Source organism: Haliotis cracherodii, unplaced genomic scaffold (assembly GCF_022045235.1).
Source record: "Haliotis cracherodii isolate W230 unplaced genomic scaffold, xgHalCrac1.p SCAF_15, whole genome shotgun sequence".
NCBI lineage: Eukaryota > Metazoa > Mollusca > Gastropoda > Lepetellida > Haliotidae > Haliotis > Haliotis cracherodii.
Genome location: NW_027266270.1, coordinates 14,289,990 through 14,307,819, shown reverse-complemented (window position 1 = coordinate 14,307,819; position 17,830 = coordinate 14,289,990). Strand labels below are relative to the sequence as shown.

Here is a 17,830-nt window from a genome sequence, read left to right as displayed (position 1 = left end):
TCTGAGGGTCACAGGACAGTACTGCCGCGACAACGCCTACCACGATGTGCGCCCTGCATGCAACTACACCATTGTCAGCACTGATTCCCGATCCTTCCCCCTTTAAGAATGTGTGGGACATCCCCATCCCACCATTGCCAGCGCTGAGCCCCGTCCTCTCCCCATTTAAGATTGTGTGGGACATCACCATCTTACCACTGCTAGCGCTGAGCCCCGATCTCTCCCCCTTTAAGATTGTGTGGGGCAACACCATGAGCCCCAATCTCTCCCCCTTTAAGAATGTGTGGGACATCACCATCCCACCATTGCCAGCGCTGAGCCCCGTCCTCTCCCCATTTAAGATTGTGTGGGGCATCACCATGAGCCCCGATCGCTCCCCCATTAAGAATGTGTGGGACATCACCACACTACCATTGCCAGCGATGAACCCCGATCTCTCCCCCTTTAAGAATGTGTGGGACTTCACCATCTTACCATCGCCAGCGCTGAGCCCAGATCTCTCCCCCTTTAAGATTTTGTGGGACATCACCATGAGCCCTGATCCTTCCCCCTTTAAGAATGTGTGGGACATCACCATCCCACCATTGCCAACGATGAGCCCCGTCCTCTCCCCATTTAAGATTGTGTGACATCATCATCTTACCACTGCTAGCGCTGAGCCCCGATCTCTCCCTCTTTAAGATTGTGTGGGGCATCACCATGAGCCCCGATATCTCCCCCTTTAAGAATGTGTGGGACATCACCATCTTACCATCGCCAGCGCTGAGCCCCGATCTCTCCCCCTTTAAGATTTTGTGGGACATCACCATGAGCCTCGATCTCTCCCCCATTAAGAATGTGTGGGACATCACCACACTACCATTGCCAGCGATGAACCCCGATCTCTCCCCCTTTAAGAATGTGTGGGACATCACCATCTTACCATCGCCAGCGCTGAGCCCCGATCTCTCCCCCTTTAAGATTTTGTGGGACATCACCATGAGCCTCGATCTCTCCCCTTTAAGATTGTGTGGGACATCACCATTTTCCCACTGCTAGCGCTGAGCCCCGATCTCCCCCCTTTAAGATTGTGTGGGGCATTACCATCTTACCACTGCTAGCGCTGAGCCCCGATCCGATCTCCCCACTTTAAAATTATGTTGGGCATCACCATGAGCCCCGATCTCTCCCCCTTTAAGAATGTGTGGGACATCACCATCCTACCACTGCCAGCGCTGAGCCCCAATCTCCCCCTTTTAAGAATGTGTTGGGCATCACCAACCTACCATTTCCAGCACTGAACAAGTTTTGTCCAATTTCAAATGGACAGAGATTCACTCATTGTTCGTCCTGAAATCTGTACAGATTTCCCTAACAAATATAGAATATAGATTATTTTGGGTATGATCTTTCAAGTTCCGTATACAAGACTTCGCCCAAACATCAACCACAAACTAATATAGACATGTGTAATGTTACGTCACATCGGACTGATAAAACAGTTTTGGTACTGAGAGATAAGGGGAGGTGAAATTGGGTTTTACGTCGCGTCCAAGATTATTGCACTTATATAGCGACGTGCATGTACGTGTGTGTGTGTGGCTGCTTGTACTAGTCCATCTTTTAACGTCTTTCGGTATGACGCGGCCGGGGATCACGGACGCACTACCACTAGACCACGGAGGCGGTCTACTGAGAGATAAAAGTCACCTACTTGGTGTAGCTGCTTGTACCAGTCTGGACTATACATCCCACTCCCACACAGTGTAACAGACTCCGAGACGACCAGTCCTTGTTTCATCCTCTTAACGCCAAGCACCAGCCAAGGTAACAACAAGTACCATCTTTTAATGGCTTTTAGATCGAACCACAGACCTTCCGCTCTCCAAGAGGATGCTCTACCACTAGACCACAGACATGGGATCTGGCAGGAAATCAGCTCAGGTGCCCTCATGGGTATGCCCTTTCGAAAGGGAATGTTGTGGGTGTTCATACATGCGATACGTCTAGAGTCTGGGACATTTAGCAGTAACTGGACTAAATTTGGTACTAAACCATCTGTGCCTTGCGGGGGAAGCATGAGTAAGTACCCTAATAGCTCTGCTTTCTTCATTTCAGATTTGTTTCAGTCATGCAAAAGACTATTGTAGAAGTCCAGCCCCGAGGTGAGACAAACAAGTAGCATGACAGCTGACAATATATCTATCACACTGCCCCATGTCCTTCTTGAATATTTAAGAACATGAGGCTATGTTACACTGAATTATTTTATTACGGAATATAAGATGATTTAATCTTACAAAATATCAATTTACAACATTGGTTACACAAAAGTATAGAAAACAAGGCAGAACATGCACACAAACTGCACACAAACTGCTTGGCTACAGATCGATCCTTCCAAATATCAGCTACAACTAACAATACAATACATCACAATATGATGAGTATCTGTTAGACACATTAACAAAGTAACACTCAAAATATACCTACAATGCTCAAAACCTACTACAAAAAATCTATTTTTTTCACCTTGGAAATTTTGATAAAATATATATACCTGTAAGAAATGGACATGTTTGAAAGCTCAGATGATTAGTTCAATGCTTCAATGCTTGGATGAATATTCCTTCAAACCTTTTGATATACGTAGATATAAATACAAAAGGTTTTATCAAATTTGTCAACCATACCATTAATAAGACATTTTGTTAGTTTGCTGCAAAGGTACCAAACACTATTTTTCAAGTACAAAATAGTAGTTTCAAAAGGATAGATATGATCAGTTGTGGTACTGCCTTTCTAGGCCTGAACATTTTACATCAAAGCACAATGATGCATATGCAACAGGAATGGAATTTGTAAAAGTTTTTTAGGAATTTGGACAACATAGGAGCATCTTCCCGAGGCAAGAGAGTTAACTGACTTTAAAAGTCCAGTTTCCACCCTTGCCGAACTAAGCTGGGCTTGATCGTAGCACCACCAGTGGCTATTACCAGTTATGTCCCTTCTAAGCCTACCAATCAGGTTCCACCTCTCGTATCACTTCTGTTTGCTTCACACAAAATGGTGGCGACCTTTCAGGAAGATCTGATCGATAATCAGGATCTATATTGTGATAAAACGGGTCTTACATCGCAAAATGAACCAAATCACGTGAGCACCTTGATTAAAAACATGAACAGACTTGGAAAATATCTGCTGACAACAAATTGGCGGTGCACATGCTTGGCAAATCCTGCAAACGATCCAAATCTGCACGACAGCTAATGAACCGGATTTTGATGTCGGTGCGCGATTTTGATTGAATTATGCATAGACTCCTTAGTCCAGCCAAAATGTAACTCCATAATACCAGCCTAGTTCAGCAAGGGTAGAAACTGGACTTTTATAGTCAGTTAACTCTCTTGCCTCGGGAAGATGACATAGAGAGATGGGGAGGCATAAGACACCCAAGGACCTAAGGGTCATTATTTTTTTCAGTCAATGCTTCAAGACATAAAAAACAAATTCTCTAAAAGGAAGAGCCAAATCAGTATATTTTTTTTCACAACTCATTTAACAATATTTTCTGAACAAATTATATTTAGAAATATACATCCCAGACTGTCACCCAGAATACCAAAAGGTCTGTCTCAAAATAATTGCCCATGATTCTCAGATTATTCAGACAATTGTTACAGTATGTGAAGGTAGGCTTTCTGTCTTTGGAAATCTTTGTTTGTGTATACAATAGTGCTACCATTGTCTCAGAATTGTAACTATTTTTGTCTCAGGGCTAAACCAATATCATTTCTTATTCCACAGCTGTCCAATATGATGAAGTGTGGGAGGCAAGTGATAACTTGAGCATGTGATCAATCAGAAAAAAACATCAACATTCCATGCAAATATTAGAATTCAGTTCTTACATGTCTTAGTACACATTTGTTAGAAAGAAACAATCAACATTCTTAAATGTAAATGTTTAAGATAAGAACATTTAAAACTTAAATGCCACTTTAGTACTTTCATTTAAACTACAATTAGCCCCATCTGTAAAACATGGAAAATGTTAGTCTAGCCTGAAACATTTTTGTTTGTTTGTTGTTTATCGCCGCACTCAGCAAGATTCCAGCTATATGGCGGCGGTCTGGAAATAATCGAATCTGGACCAGACAATCCAGTGATTGACATCATGAGCATCGATCCACGCAATTGAGATACGATGACATGCCCCAACCCGATCCTGTTAGTCACCTCTTTAAAGGCTGTCATGTGGAGCTGTGACTTCCAAAAGATAAAATATTCTGCACTAACAAGACTGTTATGTAACAATATCTAAAATACATGATACAAATTGTAAGGACATGGGTGTTCAGATAAATAAAGCCATTTACCATGTCTAAAGCCGACAAGAAGTGCCAATATTGACTCCAAATGAGAAAAATGTTGCATTTAAATAGTGTGAACTGGCAAAAGTTACATTGAAAATGAAAGACACATACTGCAAATAGGACATATCATGCTTTGGAAGATTAAGCTACTTTAAATGTGTTTGTTCTGAAATGAACAAAAATATTTATAGCAATGTCATAAACAAAGTGAAGTGAGTATTCACAATGAGAAAGGGTTAGAATAATCCAACAGACAGACAAATGGGTCAAGCTAGAGCAAGCTAGTACCAAGATCACAACATGAATTATTGAACCATTTACTACAAGTTCAAACCTACTGCCATTACTTGAAATAAACCAACATGTTGGTTATGTTAATCAATTTTCATAAGCCGTCCATCACTGCCATTACTTGTTTTTGTAAGTCCAGTTTTGTAGACCCATGGTCATTTCCAATTTCTCAGTGAAACCTGATACCAAAATAAGGCACATTTTTAAGCTTTGAACTACGAAAGAAACTGACATATTTCTAGTTAATTGTGCCTTTGTGTAAACTATTACAAATATGTCATGAAGGTGTCCTGTTTCACCACAAGTGTAAGTAACATGAACATCAACTGAGATATGGGACTTCGTGACATGATGACCACAAACCAACAAGGAATAACACTGAAGAATCAACAAACATGGAATACTCTTCCACAAATTACAGTCAACAATAACATTATAGAAGACATTCTGCTGCCATTTCAAAAGCTTCAATCTAACAATTGGGTCATAAACATCAAATTTAACAATTAATGACTGTTTTTACGCTGTAAACGCAAACGAAAAAGTTATCATAAAGCAAAAATATCATGTCTACATTTTTTCAGTTCACTTCACAATTTTGTTATTGCAAATATGCTTGCAGGATTATCGTAACTTGGTCCAACATTTAGGCTGAAGCCATTGTCATGGCCATACCACGGGGCACAAATAGGCCATACTTCATCTCAATATCTAAATATTCACATATTTCACATTCCATTATTTTCCAAAGCATTTTAATCAAACGATGAACATATGATTTAAACAATGAGGTGGTCTTTCTCAAACCCACCTCCAAATCATAGATGTCAAGTTTTCTCAGCAACTGCAGCATTTGAGATTCACTGGAGCTCCCAACCATAATAGCATGGAATAAATGTTCAAACAATGCCACAACCCTATAAGCACGATATAAGCTGAATCATAAATATTTATCCAGGTACCAAATCCAGAAACACAAACTGCATAACGTGTCACATGATTAATTGTATGTTGGTTACCACAGTTACCCTATTATCATGATCAACATAATTACAAGCAAGAACCAAGCTCATGATAGATCCATCTATACTTATCAGGCATATTGCACATATTACTATACGATGATCAAACAAGTATGGTCATAGCACTGTAATACCACTAGTGCTTAAAAGCAAGGAAAATACTCCACATCTCACAATGAAAAAACATATCAGTGATAAAGAAATAAACACTTGAGCAAATGAATCAAATCTGTGTATTAATACAAAGATATTTATTTTTCAAGTGAACTAAACAATGCTAAATATTTGAAAATGATAAACTAAAAAGTATATATATATTTTGGGCTCGAACTTATAGATTAAAACAAAATCTGATTAGAATCATTAAAAAATAATGAATGATAATCTAGATATCCAAACTGGATCTGTGTAAGTTTTCAATCAGACCATTAATGGGTATCACAACTATCTATTATATAACTCTTGAATACCATTGTCATCAACAAGTGACATCAACCTAACAATATGCAAACTAGGATAGTCACAGAATAACATGTCATTAGGTACAGAAAAAACACCAATGTAGCATTAAATACAATCAGCAGCAAGAATACGGCCTGTCTTCAAATGGACTAGTTACCATGGTAACATGTACACATTGAGATGAAGGACTAGATTCACATAGAGTTCTACCATGTCTCTGGATAAATTGCTGAAGTATTTAGGTGAGTGAATTCCTCTAGATTCCCAAATACCATTTAACTGCATGTTTTCTCCTGAAAGTAATAACAGTTACGCAAAAGTCTCTTTCAGAGAGTTCATTTTGTGCAGGAAAATAACAACCATATGAAAATTGCACCAACAACACAAAGTGCATAAATTATCAATTGATAAAATTGAAAAAGAATGCATTTGGTAAGTTTACTGAGGTCAGGATATTTTGAGGAATGGAATGAGACACCACTATATATTCACCATCGATATAAATAACACCACTGTAATATACAAATAAAACAGTTCTCTTGATTAGTCAATGGATGAGAGAAATAGTCTCTGCATAGCTTGGACATCTTAAACCCTAACAAATCCAAAATCCCTACATTCAAATTGGTCAGTCAGTGCCTTTCAGTTCCATCATATCCAATAGTTGTTAAATCATTTTCCTAGTTTCACTAAAATACCACAGCAACCACTCAATTTTATAAACCTGAGCCACAGAAATATTGTTAAGATGTAAATGTTGACTTCAATTACAAAAAAACCAAACAATTACACATACAAAACAGTCCAAGCTAAGCAGAAATCAGAAAAAGAATATCGGAATATAAGCTTACAACAATAGGTGATGTCCTAATTGAAGGTAATGGACTCTACCTGCAAAAATCTCTAACAGCTGTCATGGAAAATGTACAGATGCCATTTTTCTGTAACTACAATCTATGACAAAAGAGGTGAGGCCTTTCCATGTCTGACTTGTCACAGGCCGAGCACTATGTTTCTTGCTATGTTTTGTCTACTAAGGCATTTTCTACTGTCGTTCACTGGTGTCCTCAAAGATATAATCCTCTGTCCAACTCCAATGCTGATTTGCACTGTGAAGTCTAATACAGACATTTAGCACTTCTCTTCTGAGCGGATCTGTCTGCACAGTGCGATGGCAAACACCAGGCCAATGATCTGTAAGGACAACATATGGAAGTATATATAACCTACAGAACAGGTAAATCACTATGTCTTTTGAACTGAAGATACAAACTTATGTGACATAAATACTTTCACCAAATGTGTCCAACTTGTCAATTGATCTTACCACTTGCTGTTCACTGTTAATCAAATATACTACCAAAAGAATTTAAAGAGCACCTGAATTTTTCACATTGCTACAGTTAATCTGTCATAAAAATGTAGGGTACGTCTATTGCAGTGCATGCACAAAGCGCTAACATTATTCCCCCGGGCAAAGGATCAGTTTTCATTCCATAACCCCAGCTGCCTTGTCAGGCGCTAGAAGATGTAGGTCAACAGTCATATTTCCAGCTCATCCAAAAGGGTACCCATGTTTCTGCTTAGTGAACAGAGGCACATTTTGAACAAAGTCACTTCCTAAGGAGACACCACATGTGCTACATGTGCTTCAGTGTGAGGTAGGATCAAAGTCCTAGAAACTCTTAGGAGCCGCACTGCCCAAAGCGGTCATCCATCCAACTATTCTCCGAGACCGACTTTGCTTATCTTCACCTGACTTGTGACCTGTGCGCTGTGCTCAGGACCACATGCCACCATGACAGATTAACTATAGCAATATGAAAGAATTGTTAAGTTCATTCAAGTAATATATATTATTCATTTCCTCCATGTCTAAGGTAAGGAAAACAATATTCAGGAAGACACAAACAATACTTTGAAGGTATAACAGCCAGGCCACATAGGTAGTGTAGTCTTGCCTTGGCATCACACTCCAAAACACCATACGGTAGCATCAGTGACCTGATACCTATCTTAGTCATCCTAAACATGGAACTTGGAACATGGATCTAATCTGCCACACATGAATACATGTATAATGAAAAGAATCATACCCCAAGAGAGTAAAATTGTACAACATCTACATCTTGACCATGCAGAGCAGTTATTGAAAGAAAGAGCAAACAATCCACACCATCATGGCACAACACAGTCATTGAAGTCACAGAGCAGAACCACAAGATTCCCTTTATAGTTGCGAGTATAAGCATTCGGTAGTGGGGACCTATTTTGACTTGGAATCCCAAAGGAGCATAGAGCATTATTGATACTTTTGGCAGAAAGATCTTAAGTTTCTATTCAAAGACCAACATAATTCTGCATAAACCTGCCACAAAATTAGTTGATTTAGAATAATTGTGTGTGTAATGTTACCTGTATTCCAGCAATGCCACATCCGACACCAATGATGATGGTGCTGTGTTGTTTCATCCATTCAATCAGCTTGGCCTTGCATCCCTGTACACAAATAATAGTAGGGTGTCTTAAAAATACTACTCAAAAAGAAGTTAAAGAACATATTTTTCATATTACTATAGTTAATCAGTCATGGCATGACAGATTAACTATAGCAGTATGGTGAGGTGAAACGGTGTTTAACGTCGCGTCCAAGATGATTGCACTTATATTGCAATGTGCATGCACATTTATGTGTGGGTGGCTGCTTGTACAAGTCCGGATTGAGGCAGATTTATAGTGCTAGCACACTGAGATACCATGTCGCAGTTTAACATGAATACCAAACTCAGACACAGTATACTGACTCCGAGCCGACCAGTCCTTGTTTTAGCCCCTTAATGCCGAGCGCCAGACAGTGTAACAACAAGTATCATCTTTTAACGTCTTTTGGTATGACACGGCCGGGGATAGAACCCCGGACCTTCCGTTCTCCGGGCTGACGCTCTACCACTAGACCACAGAGGCGGTATTCTGGATCCTCTAAAACCAGCATTGGCGCCACCAGCACTGGAGAAGAATCCTCTCTGATGAGAGCCGTTACTGTATCTTAACAACAGATGGCAGAGAGAGAGTCTGGCAATGCTGTGGGAAACTTAATTCGGATGCTTGTGTTGTTGAGAGAGACTCGTGGGGTGGTCCGAGCATCATGGTGTGGGGTGGAATTGGTCTTGCACAGAGGGTCGGCCCTGTGGTGTTCCAGAACATCGGTCCAGGGAGAGGAAATGGTGTCACAGCAGCTCGGTACATTGATCAAGTCTTGAGACCACACGCCATGCCTCATTTGGCACATCGAAGCAACCACAAGTTTCAGCATGATAACGCCCGTGCCCTCACTGTGAGAGCAACAAGAGACTTCCTCCAGCAGAATGGCATGAGAACCATGCAATGGCCTGTCCTCGATCCCGATTTAAATCCCATTGAGCACTTGTGGGACAAGATTCAAAGGCAGCTGAAAGACGTCCGACCAAGGCCGACAACTGCAGCTTAACTGCGTCAGGCGTTCCTCAGACTGTGGGCTCAAGTGCCTATGGCCTTCATCAACCGCCTCATCCATTCCATGTATCGACGTTGCACGGCAGTCATCAATGCACATGGCGGACACACGAGATACTGACTTGTGATGCCATTTTCTCAGAGACTAGTCTTGTGTTTCACTTTAAGAACATTTGACACTTTAATTTCAACCTTGATGATCAGTTTTGCCAAGTCTCATCTTTTTAAAATGTCTCAAAGCATGTTTACAGTGTTCTGACAAATAAGGTTTCTCATATATCTATCCATGGTGATGTTTCTTTTGCAATTCAGTATATTTTAACTCATGGCTACACCACTCGTGAAAATATCTTCTCCTCTCCCCCCCCCGTCACTCAATGAGAGAAACATGATATTACACTCAACACATGAAATATCCTCTATGTATGCCGGGATATCTTTAACAAAAAGGATGGTAGTTTGGATGTTCACATGGTTGAGAAGGGTTGAAATGATTTAGGCATTAAAACCCAAACGTTTTAGAGGATCCAGAATATGAGTTACTCTCAAATAGAATTGTGTATCAGTTATCAAGGTTCTTATGCATTTTCCAATGCACTACATGAAGTACCAACCCTTTTATTGTAGGAGCTTGCCCCAGTCTGACATTGATTCTTGTCGACCACCTCTTTGTTAACACCCCTGGTGCAGCAGGATTCAGGGTAGACAAGCTGAAAGCAACATCACATAATACATCTACAGAATACCAGACACCTATCTGCCATGTTTGTTTGATGCTACGTATATTGCATGCAGCAGCATGACTAGTTTTAGAAAAGGGTGCTGAAACTCAAAATATGCAGAAAGAAATTACTATGGATGCATTTGTAGGGTTTAATATGATTTAACCTCAAAATTTAATATCAAAGCAATTCACAAACATCAATTGGGCATCAACATGGAAACATTACTTGAAAATAGAAGTTCCATAATTGCGTGCCGCAATCTCACCAGTTACATCCATGATGGCCACATTTCCACAATTTTTTTTTCATTACTTTGGTGGGTACCCCTGTAATTTTAGCAAGGCTAAGGAAGGAGCACCACATTCTTTACCAATACAGCCAAAGGTATTCAGTATTCTGTATTCTTGCTCAAATATAAAATGACCAACACCTTAGTCACCTTAGTCTACAAATGGTCTGAAGTACTAACGCTGTTTTAACTAAAAAATAAGTACCGGTACCTCACCTTGAGCAAACAATTTCCCATAACCATAATGCTTAAAGGTGAAAATGTAGCAGGTGCCTCGATTCAAATAACTAAGGAACAGATTCCTTGAACCACCCAGACCCTCATCCCTTAATTTCAAACACTGAGTGATCTTTATTTTAGTACACAAATAAATTCAATATTCGGGGAAATACAAAGCATATTTTCACAATATTAATTTAATATCAGCATTTGGAATTGACTAATGTTTGGGAAATGTGTGGTTTCAAAAAATACTTTCTTTAGTGGTTATGTGGTCATCAGTTCAAATGTGTCCTAATGCAGATTTTTGTTGGTGGGAAAAGAAAAGAATTCTGAATTTCCTTGGCTGTAGATGTGGGGGGGGGGGGGGGGGGGGGGGTGAGTTTGGGGGTTATTTTCACAATTGCAATGGTATTAAACCAACTTTAACTCTTGATTATTATATTAATCAATGTAACACAAATTAATAAAGCAATTCCCCCAACGTCAAAGTTGGCCTTTTTTCACCCTTCCAAAGGGAAGTAACTCTAATTGAAAGTTGGCGTAATCCTTGCTATCAACAAACGACAGGTTTGAAATTTGACCGTTAAAAAGTTTTCTGCAGCAAAATTGTTTTTATTTGTAACTATTTGCAACAATTAAAACTATCGATTCTTATGCATATTATTGGCAATATCAATTTTCATTCCTGTCCATATAGTACAATCATAGGCCAAACAATTGCAAGACACTGATAGATGATTATACCGTTACACTACTACATTGTCCTAGTGGTAGAAGAATAACATGTTTATCTCAAAACATTCAAGTTCATATTATTCAAAGGACTAAAGACTGGTTGACCATCTAATGTGAATAAGGGTCATCCTAATAATACCCATCCAACAAAGTTTATATAAGGATATTTAATGATGGTTCTCAAATACTTACCTTTGTAGTGGTGCTCCATTTGCTGTTAACATAATCCGATGAGTTTGTTCCACCACAACACACAAGCTGAAACAAAAACACAGCAGTGAAGACAAACAAAAAGGTCATCTGATTTTAGAGTTGCTGTCAGCAGTCTAGATAGATCTTCAGCAAACCATGCTTGCCGTAAAAGGCGACTATACTTGTCGTAGGAGACTAACGGGATCAGATGATCAGATTTGGTTGATGCATGTCATCGTATCCCAATTGCTCGGATCGATGCTCATGATGTCAATCACGGGATTGTTTAGTCCATACTCGATTATTTACAGATTGAATTATAAAGCTGGAATATTGCCTTAAACAACAAACACACAAACAAATAATTTCTCCAGCCATCTACTAAGTTTGGTTTAATGCCACTTTGAACACTATTTCAGTTATACCACAGCATGTTGGCTTGAAATTGGAAGAAAGCCTGAAGTGATGAGGGTCAAGTTTGGTCAAACCTACAAAGATTTGTATGGTCCTGAGTGAGTGAGTGAGTGAGTGAGTGAGTGAGTGAGTGAGTGAGTGAGTGAGTTTGCTTTAACGCCACTTTTAACAGTATTCCAGTTATATCATGGCATGTCAGCTTAATGTGGGAGGAAAGCCTGAAGTGATGCAGGTCTCAGACGTTTCCCACTTCGGTGAAACCCACAAGCACGGGTATGGTGCTGACAAACCTAGAAACATAATCGGGGCGAACCGGGATTCGAACCCACAACCATAGGTACCACCCACCCAGTAACATTGTGTGCACTAATGTCATTTCATAGTGCTAATCCACAGAGAAACATTGCCAGTTTACAATGGATACCCACTCAAGCACAGTATACTCGAGCAGACCAGTCCTTGTTTTATCCACTTAATGCTGAGAGCCAGGCAGGGTAACAACAAGCACCATCTTTTAGCATGTTTTGGTTTGCATGGCCGGAGATAGACCCAACAACTTTCTCCTCTATGGGCAGATGTTCTATCCACTAGACCATGCAGGCAGTCTTACCAGTTAGTTGTTCAATGAACGAGTGTATTTTATTACCAGTTGCCGTGTAAACACCAGTGTACAATCGAATTTACATTTATAGTCATAAGTTATAGTTTTAGATTCAGTTTTAATCATGTTTGTTTGTTGTTTAATGCCGCACTCAGCAATGTTCCAGCTATGTGATGGCAGTCGGTAAATAATCAAGTCTGGACCAGACAATCCAGTGATTGACATCATGAGCATCAATCCATGCAATTAGGATACAATGACATGCATCAACCAAGTCAGCGAGTCTGACCACCCAATCCTGTTTGTTACCTCTTCTGACAAGCATAGTTGCTTTTACGGCAAGCATGGGTTGCTGAAGAGCTATTCTACCTCAGATGAGGACAAAGCTGACAGAATGACAGGCTTACCTCTATCTGCACCTTGTCAATTGCATCTCCAACTGAAGACCTGTTGGCGAAATCATATTCTTCCTGGATTTTCCTCTTCAGTTCCGCTTCTAGCTTGGTTTCCAGCTACAAGAAAAACTATATGGTTCAGTATCTTCAAGTAGAATAAGTGAACTTACCTGAATATTGTATTTATTATTCACAGTTGCAATTATGAAAATGTGTCACTCAAAATACATTGCATGAATATTCATGACACAACCTCATAAAAAAGGGAAAGTTTAGAATGCTCATTTAACACTTTATTGCAATCGTATCCAGTAGGAACATATATTTTCTGCCAACTTCCCCTGAAGCTGTAGGGTGCCTTCTTCCCCTACTGGGAAGGTAGTTATATACAAGTTACTGAATTCATTTATTTGTTGTTGTTTAATCACTCAGCAATATTCTAGCTATATCACAGTGTCCTGTAAATAATTGAGACTGAACCAGACAATCCAGTGATTGATATTGTGAGGAGTGATCCACACCGTCCACGTACTTAAAATGGTCATAACCAGGAAAGATATGGCTTCCAGTGATCCACATCCCAGTGGTAACAAGTCCCACTAATACACAACACAAGGCTATTGAGTGTGAGTAACTTAACATTTAACGTGACATCTGCTATATTTCAGCCAACCATAGTGACGAGAATAAAGTATCTCTACTTGACATCTCTACTTGACTTATGACTGATTATTATTCTTCCTTGTCCACATGCAAAGTCATCAAGTCCATTCCACTGGTCTCACGTTGAAAATGTTTGAGAACAATAGTACTTCCAGTTCACTGCTATAGTCCTAATGGTCTACTTCACATGAACCAACAGACATGTGCAGCACATCAACCAGGGTTTCCTAAAGTGCATGAGTGAGTTGGCTCTAACACCATATTGAACAGTATTCCAGCCCAAAGTGATGCAGATAAGACATTTACCACTCTGGTGAAACCCACAAGCATAATTATGATACTGACAAACCTAGAAACATTGGGATTCGAACCCACAATCACAGGTTTTTGCGTGCCCTAAGGACGTAACTCTGCACAGCAAATTGAGGCCAAATTTCAATTCAAACGAGGAAATACCCATCCATAACAACTATAACACATGTATAAGGCATCACACATACATTTTACTTTGTTTGCTGTTGGTACAGTGGTAACCAATGGATTTCTCTCCCCCTTCGAACAACTTTTTCACTCTCTCTCCCTCTCTTTCCACAAACATTTCCAGGCTCTTCTAAGTATTTTCAAGGGTTGATTGACAAGTTCTGAGCCTCACATAGAAGTCATTGTGTAATAGGAAAAAAACAATGTTGTTGACATTACATGATGACATCTATGTATATCCACAAATATTTGAGTCACTTGAGCAAATTGTTTTGTTCAGACAAGTCAGTAATATAAGTAGGGTTCTGTGAAATGGACATACCTAAAATGTGCAGTGATATCGTACTTCCAGATTGTTGTTTGGATTCAGTGTGCAAGAGGTTAGTGCAAGAGGTTAGTGCAAGAGGTTAGTGCAAGAGGTTAGCCCAGGTTTTAGCCATAGACACAAATGATTTCAAGAACAAGTTCTGAGTACTGTTGAACATATAACCAAGGAAAATGTGTGATGCCAACTCACATCTCCTCTGTAGAGAGCCACCAGAATACCAGCGGCCAGCTCACCAGCAAACACGACCACCAGGAAGAAGATGTACTGAAACAACGAACACATTGACATCAGGCTTCAACTCCCTGCAGGATGTCTTTATTCTCATCTGGACAAATATATCAAAAGAAGACAGGCCATTTTCAAAACTATTTTTTTCTCTTGTTCCACAGTCAGAAAGGACATATTTACATAACATGGGAAAGTGAGTTTGAGCTACCAAGATTTCTCTGAATATACCGTATTTTACCTAATAAGCGCCCAGGGCGCTCTCAAAATTAGATATAGGGCTCTTATTAGAATAAAGTTTTGGTGAAACCCAGAGTTGAAAGTACTTTCTCCCTGAGTGAATAAGTTCAAACAAGGAACTTTTCAAACTTACAAAGCCAAGCAGACACTGGCTGTTTCTGATGGCCCCACAGCATCCACAGAATCCAACAGCAAAGACGAAAGCACCGAATGCGATGAAGATATATGCTGCATATTTAAGTAGCTCGCCTTCACCTTTGACCTGGATGACATCCAGGTAGGACTGGATGTTGGGGTCAACAAGGAACCAAATCCCAATACCCAAGATGGCTGCCCCAGACAGCTGAGGAGCAGAAAACAACATATACTGAATGCTACTATGCAGGATCATATAGACTGATGATATGGCTGACAATCTTCATTTCTAAAAGCCTTGGAGTTTTTCCACTTTTAGCAACTCATGTTGATATATTTGATATAAAAAAACACGAAGGTGAGATTTATCATCCAACATCATTTGTCCAACTTTTTAATTGATTAATTATTGTAGATATAGTAAAAAGCAGTGTCTTAAGAGCAAAAAGTACTGCTTACAGCTTCAGCAGAAGAGTCCTGTGTAATACCAATTTTATGAAACGAGTGAATAGTTCTGATATCTGATGAGTTTCCGCTCGTCAGATACCAGAACTATTCAAGAGTTGCATTATTACTTTTATTTATTATTTGCCGTTTAAAACTTTTTTTAATAATTCCAATGCCATGTGTGATTAAAGGCAGACATCTACACGATTCACAGCATAATCCAATTGAGTTTAACAAAACAATACTTCAAAGTCGTCAAAAGTTGACACGTATTAATTTAATACCATGCAACGGCCAACCTCTAGAATTCAGGATTCCTTCCAGAAAGTTATCATAGTGCTAAGGTTGTCAATTACTCCCATAAACCTAGGGGTACAATTGTCGTGATGCTATCATCTCCTTGTGGAACGGGGTCCTGCACCATGTTTACAATCACGTCACAATACCTTATGACGTAATTTGAGAATTGGTGTTGCAAGATCCTCCGGCGGAACAATGCCATGTGATGTCAGCCTAGCAACAGGGTTGCCTGCGTCATCGAGGGTGCATAAGCTCCTTTTAGTGATCTATCATCTCTATACGCAATGTCGCTGAATAAGCCCAGGGATTTTGAGAGTTTTCAATATTTGTTCGTGAAACTTATTCCAAAAGTGTATTAACACATGCCTTCGTACTACAAATTTTGTAATACAGCTGTATGTTTATTAAACAAGTGATCTCTTCACGGGCAAGTAATAAAATGTAGATATCGCTTGATCGCACCCAAACCATATCTCCTGTGGTAGCCAGTTTTGGATGATAAATTACAGTTTCTCATTGTTCTTGTTCTGACAAAATAAAGTAACATTTGTGCACATTTCCTTTGAACATATTGAACAATGTCAGATATTAGCATGTGTAGTTATGGCAACATCTGACATGTCAGGGGGTTGAATACACACTGGAAAGTATTTGTGAACACTGAAAATCATAGACCCACCCTTAAATACACAGGCTTCCATCAAGCCTTAAATGATATATATCTCTAAACATATAAATTCCTGCCCAACACAGGGCAATGACTTACCCAGAAGATGAAGTTAAAGACAATGAGTAACACTCTGGCACAGCCGGCTAGACAGTCTCCGCAGCCCATGATTCAGAGGCAGTATTCTGAAACAACAGTGAGCCGTGCGAGTGAATGAGTTGAGTGAGTAGCTTGACATGCTATCATTCAAGTGAGTGAGTGAGTGAGTTGGGTTTAACGCCGCTTTTAACAATATTCAAGTTATATCACGGCGTGTCAGCTTAATGTGGGAGGAAAGCCCGAAGTGATGCAGGTCTCAGACGTTTACCACTTAGGTGAAACCTATGAGCACGGGTATGGTGCTGAAAAACCTAGACACATAATCAGGGCGAACCGGGATTCGAACCCACAATCATAGGTTTCTGGTGTGGCCAAGGGACGCAACTGTGCACAGCGAATCGCAGCACCTTAGATGACTGGGCCACCCGTGCACCCCCTATCATTCAATACTCCATGTGTGTCTGGTCAAATTTTAACCATGTTAATACAGCTGCAAACAGTAGAGACATTACGGCCTAAAATATAAACTGAGGTTCCGATTACCCCACCAACCAAAAATGTAACAGCTCTGGAGGTGAGAGTCATCAAAGGGATTAATAAACCGAAGATCTTCTCTCACCATCCCTACAGTAGGTCAACCTTCAACTACCGGTAGTGCTGCAGAATCAGGTCACAACTTGTGACCGTCGTCAACATGTTCAACTGCGAACACTGAACATGTTGTATGAATTGATTTGTGTAAAAATTCATTCACGGGTCTGATTCAAGTCAGACACAAAATGTATGACATGTTTTATCATGTTTTATTATCCCGAAAGAAAAAAAAGTTGTTGAAATGAATTTGCTGGAGTGGGTTTATTTATCATTCATGACATTGATCAGAATCTCAGAAATGCCCATGCAATTACATTGGCCAAGCCAGGAATAAACATTATTATATATGCAGTACCAACAGCCACTGTATCATAATGAATACTTTGACATTTCAGAATATTGATTTACTTCTCATGGGGGCAACACGTGTCATTGAACACAACATGGATTACAGTTC

The 17,830-nt window shown here is 39.8% G+C and overlaps 1 protein-coding gene across 2 annotated transcripts in view; it reads right to left on the bottom strand.

The window, feature by feature from the left end:
- Positions 1-2,232: 2,232 nt before the first annotated feature.
- Positions 2,233-17,830, bottom strand: part of LOC139462304 (tetraspanin-18-like) — a 30,131-nt gene continuing 14,533 nt past the window's right edge. For both annotated transcript variants that reach the window (XM_071243933.1, XM_071243931.1), the window contains exons 2-9: positions 16,780-16,865; positions 15,265-15,474; positions 14,856-14,930; positions 13,208-13,312; positions 11,786-11,851; positions 10,237-10,332; positions 8,546-8,629; positions 2,233-7,324 (exon numbers count right to left, since the gene is read on the bottom strand). In XM_071243933.1, the coding sequence (XP_071100034.1) occupies positions 7,262-7,324; positions 8,546-8,629; positions 10,237-10,332; positions 11,786-11,851; positions 13,208-13,312; positions 14,856-14,930; positions 15,265-15,474; positions 16,780-16,848 (768 nt within the window). In that variant the 5' untranslated portion in view covers positions 16,849-16,865 and the 3' untranslated portion in view covers positions 2,233-7,261. The remainder of the gene's footprint in view (positions 7,325-8,545; positions 8,630-10,236; positions 10,333-11,785; positions 11,852-13,207; positions 13,313-14,855; positions 14,931-15,264; positions 15,475-16,779; positions 16,866-17,830) is intronic.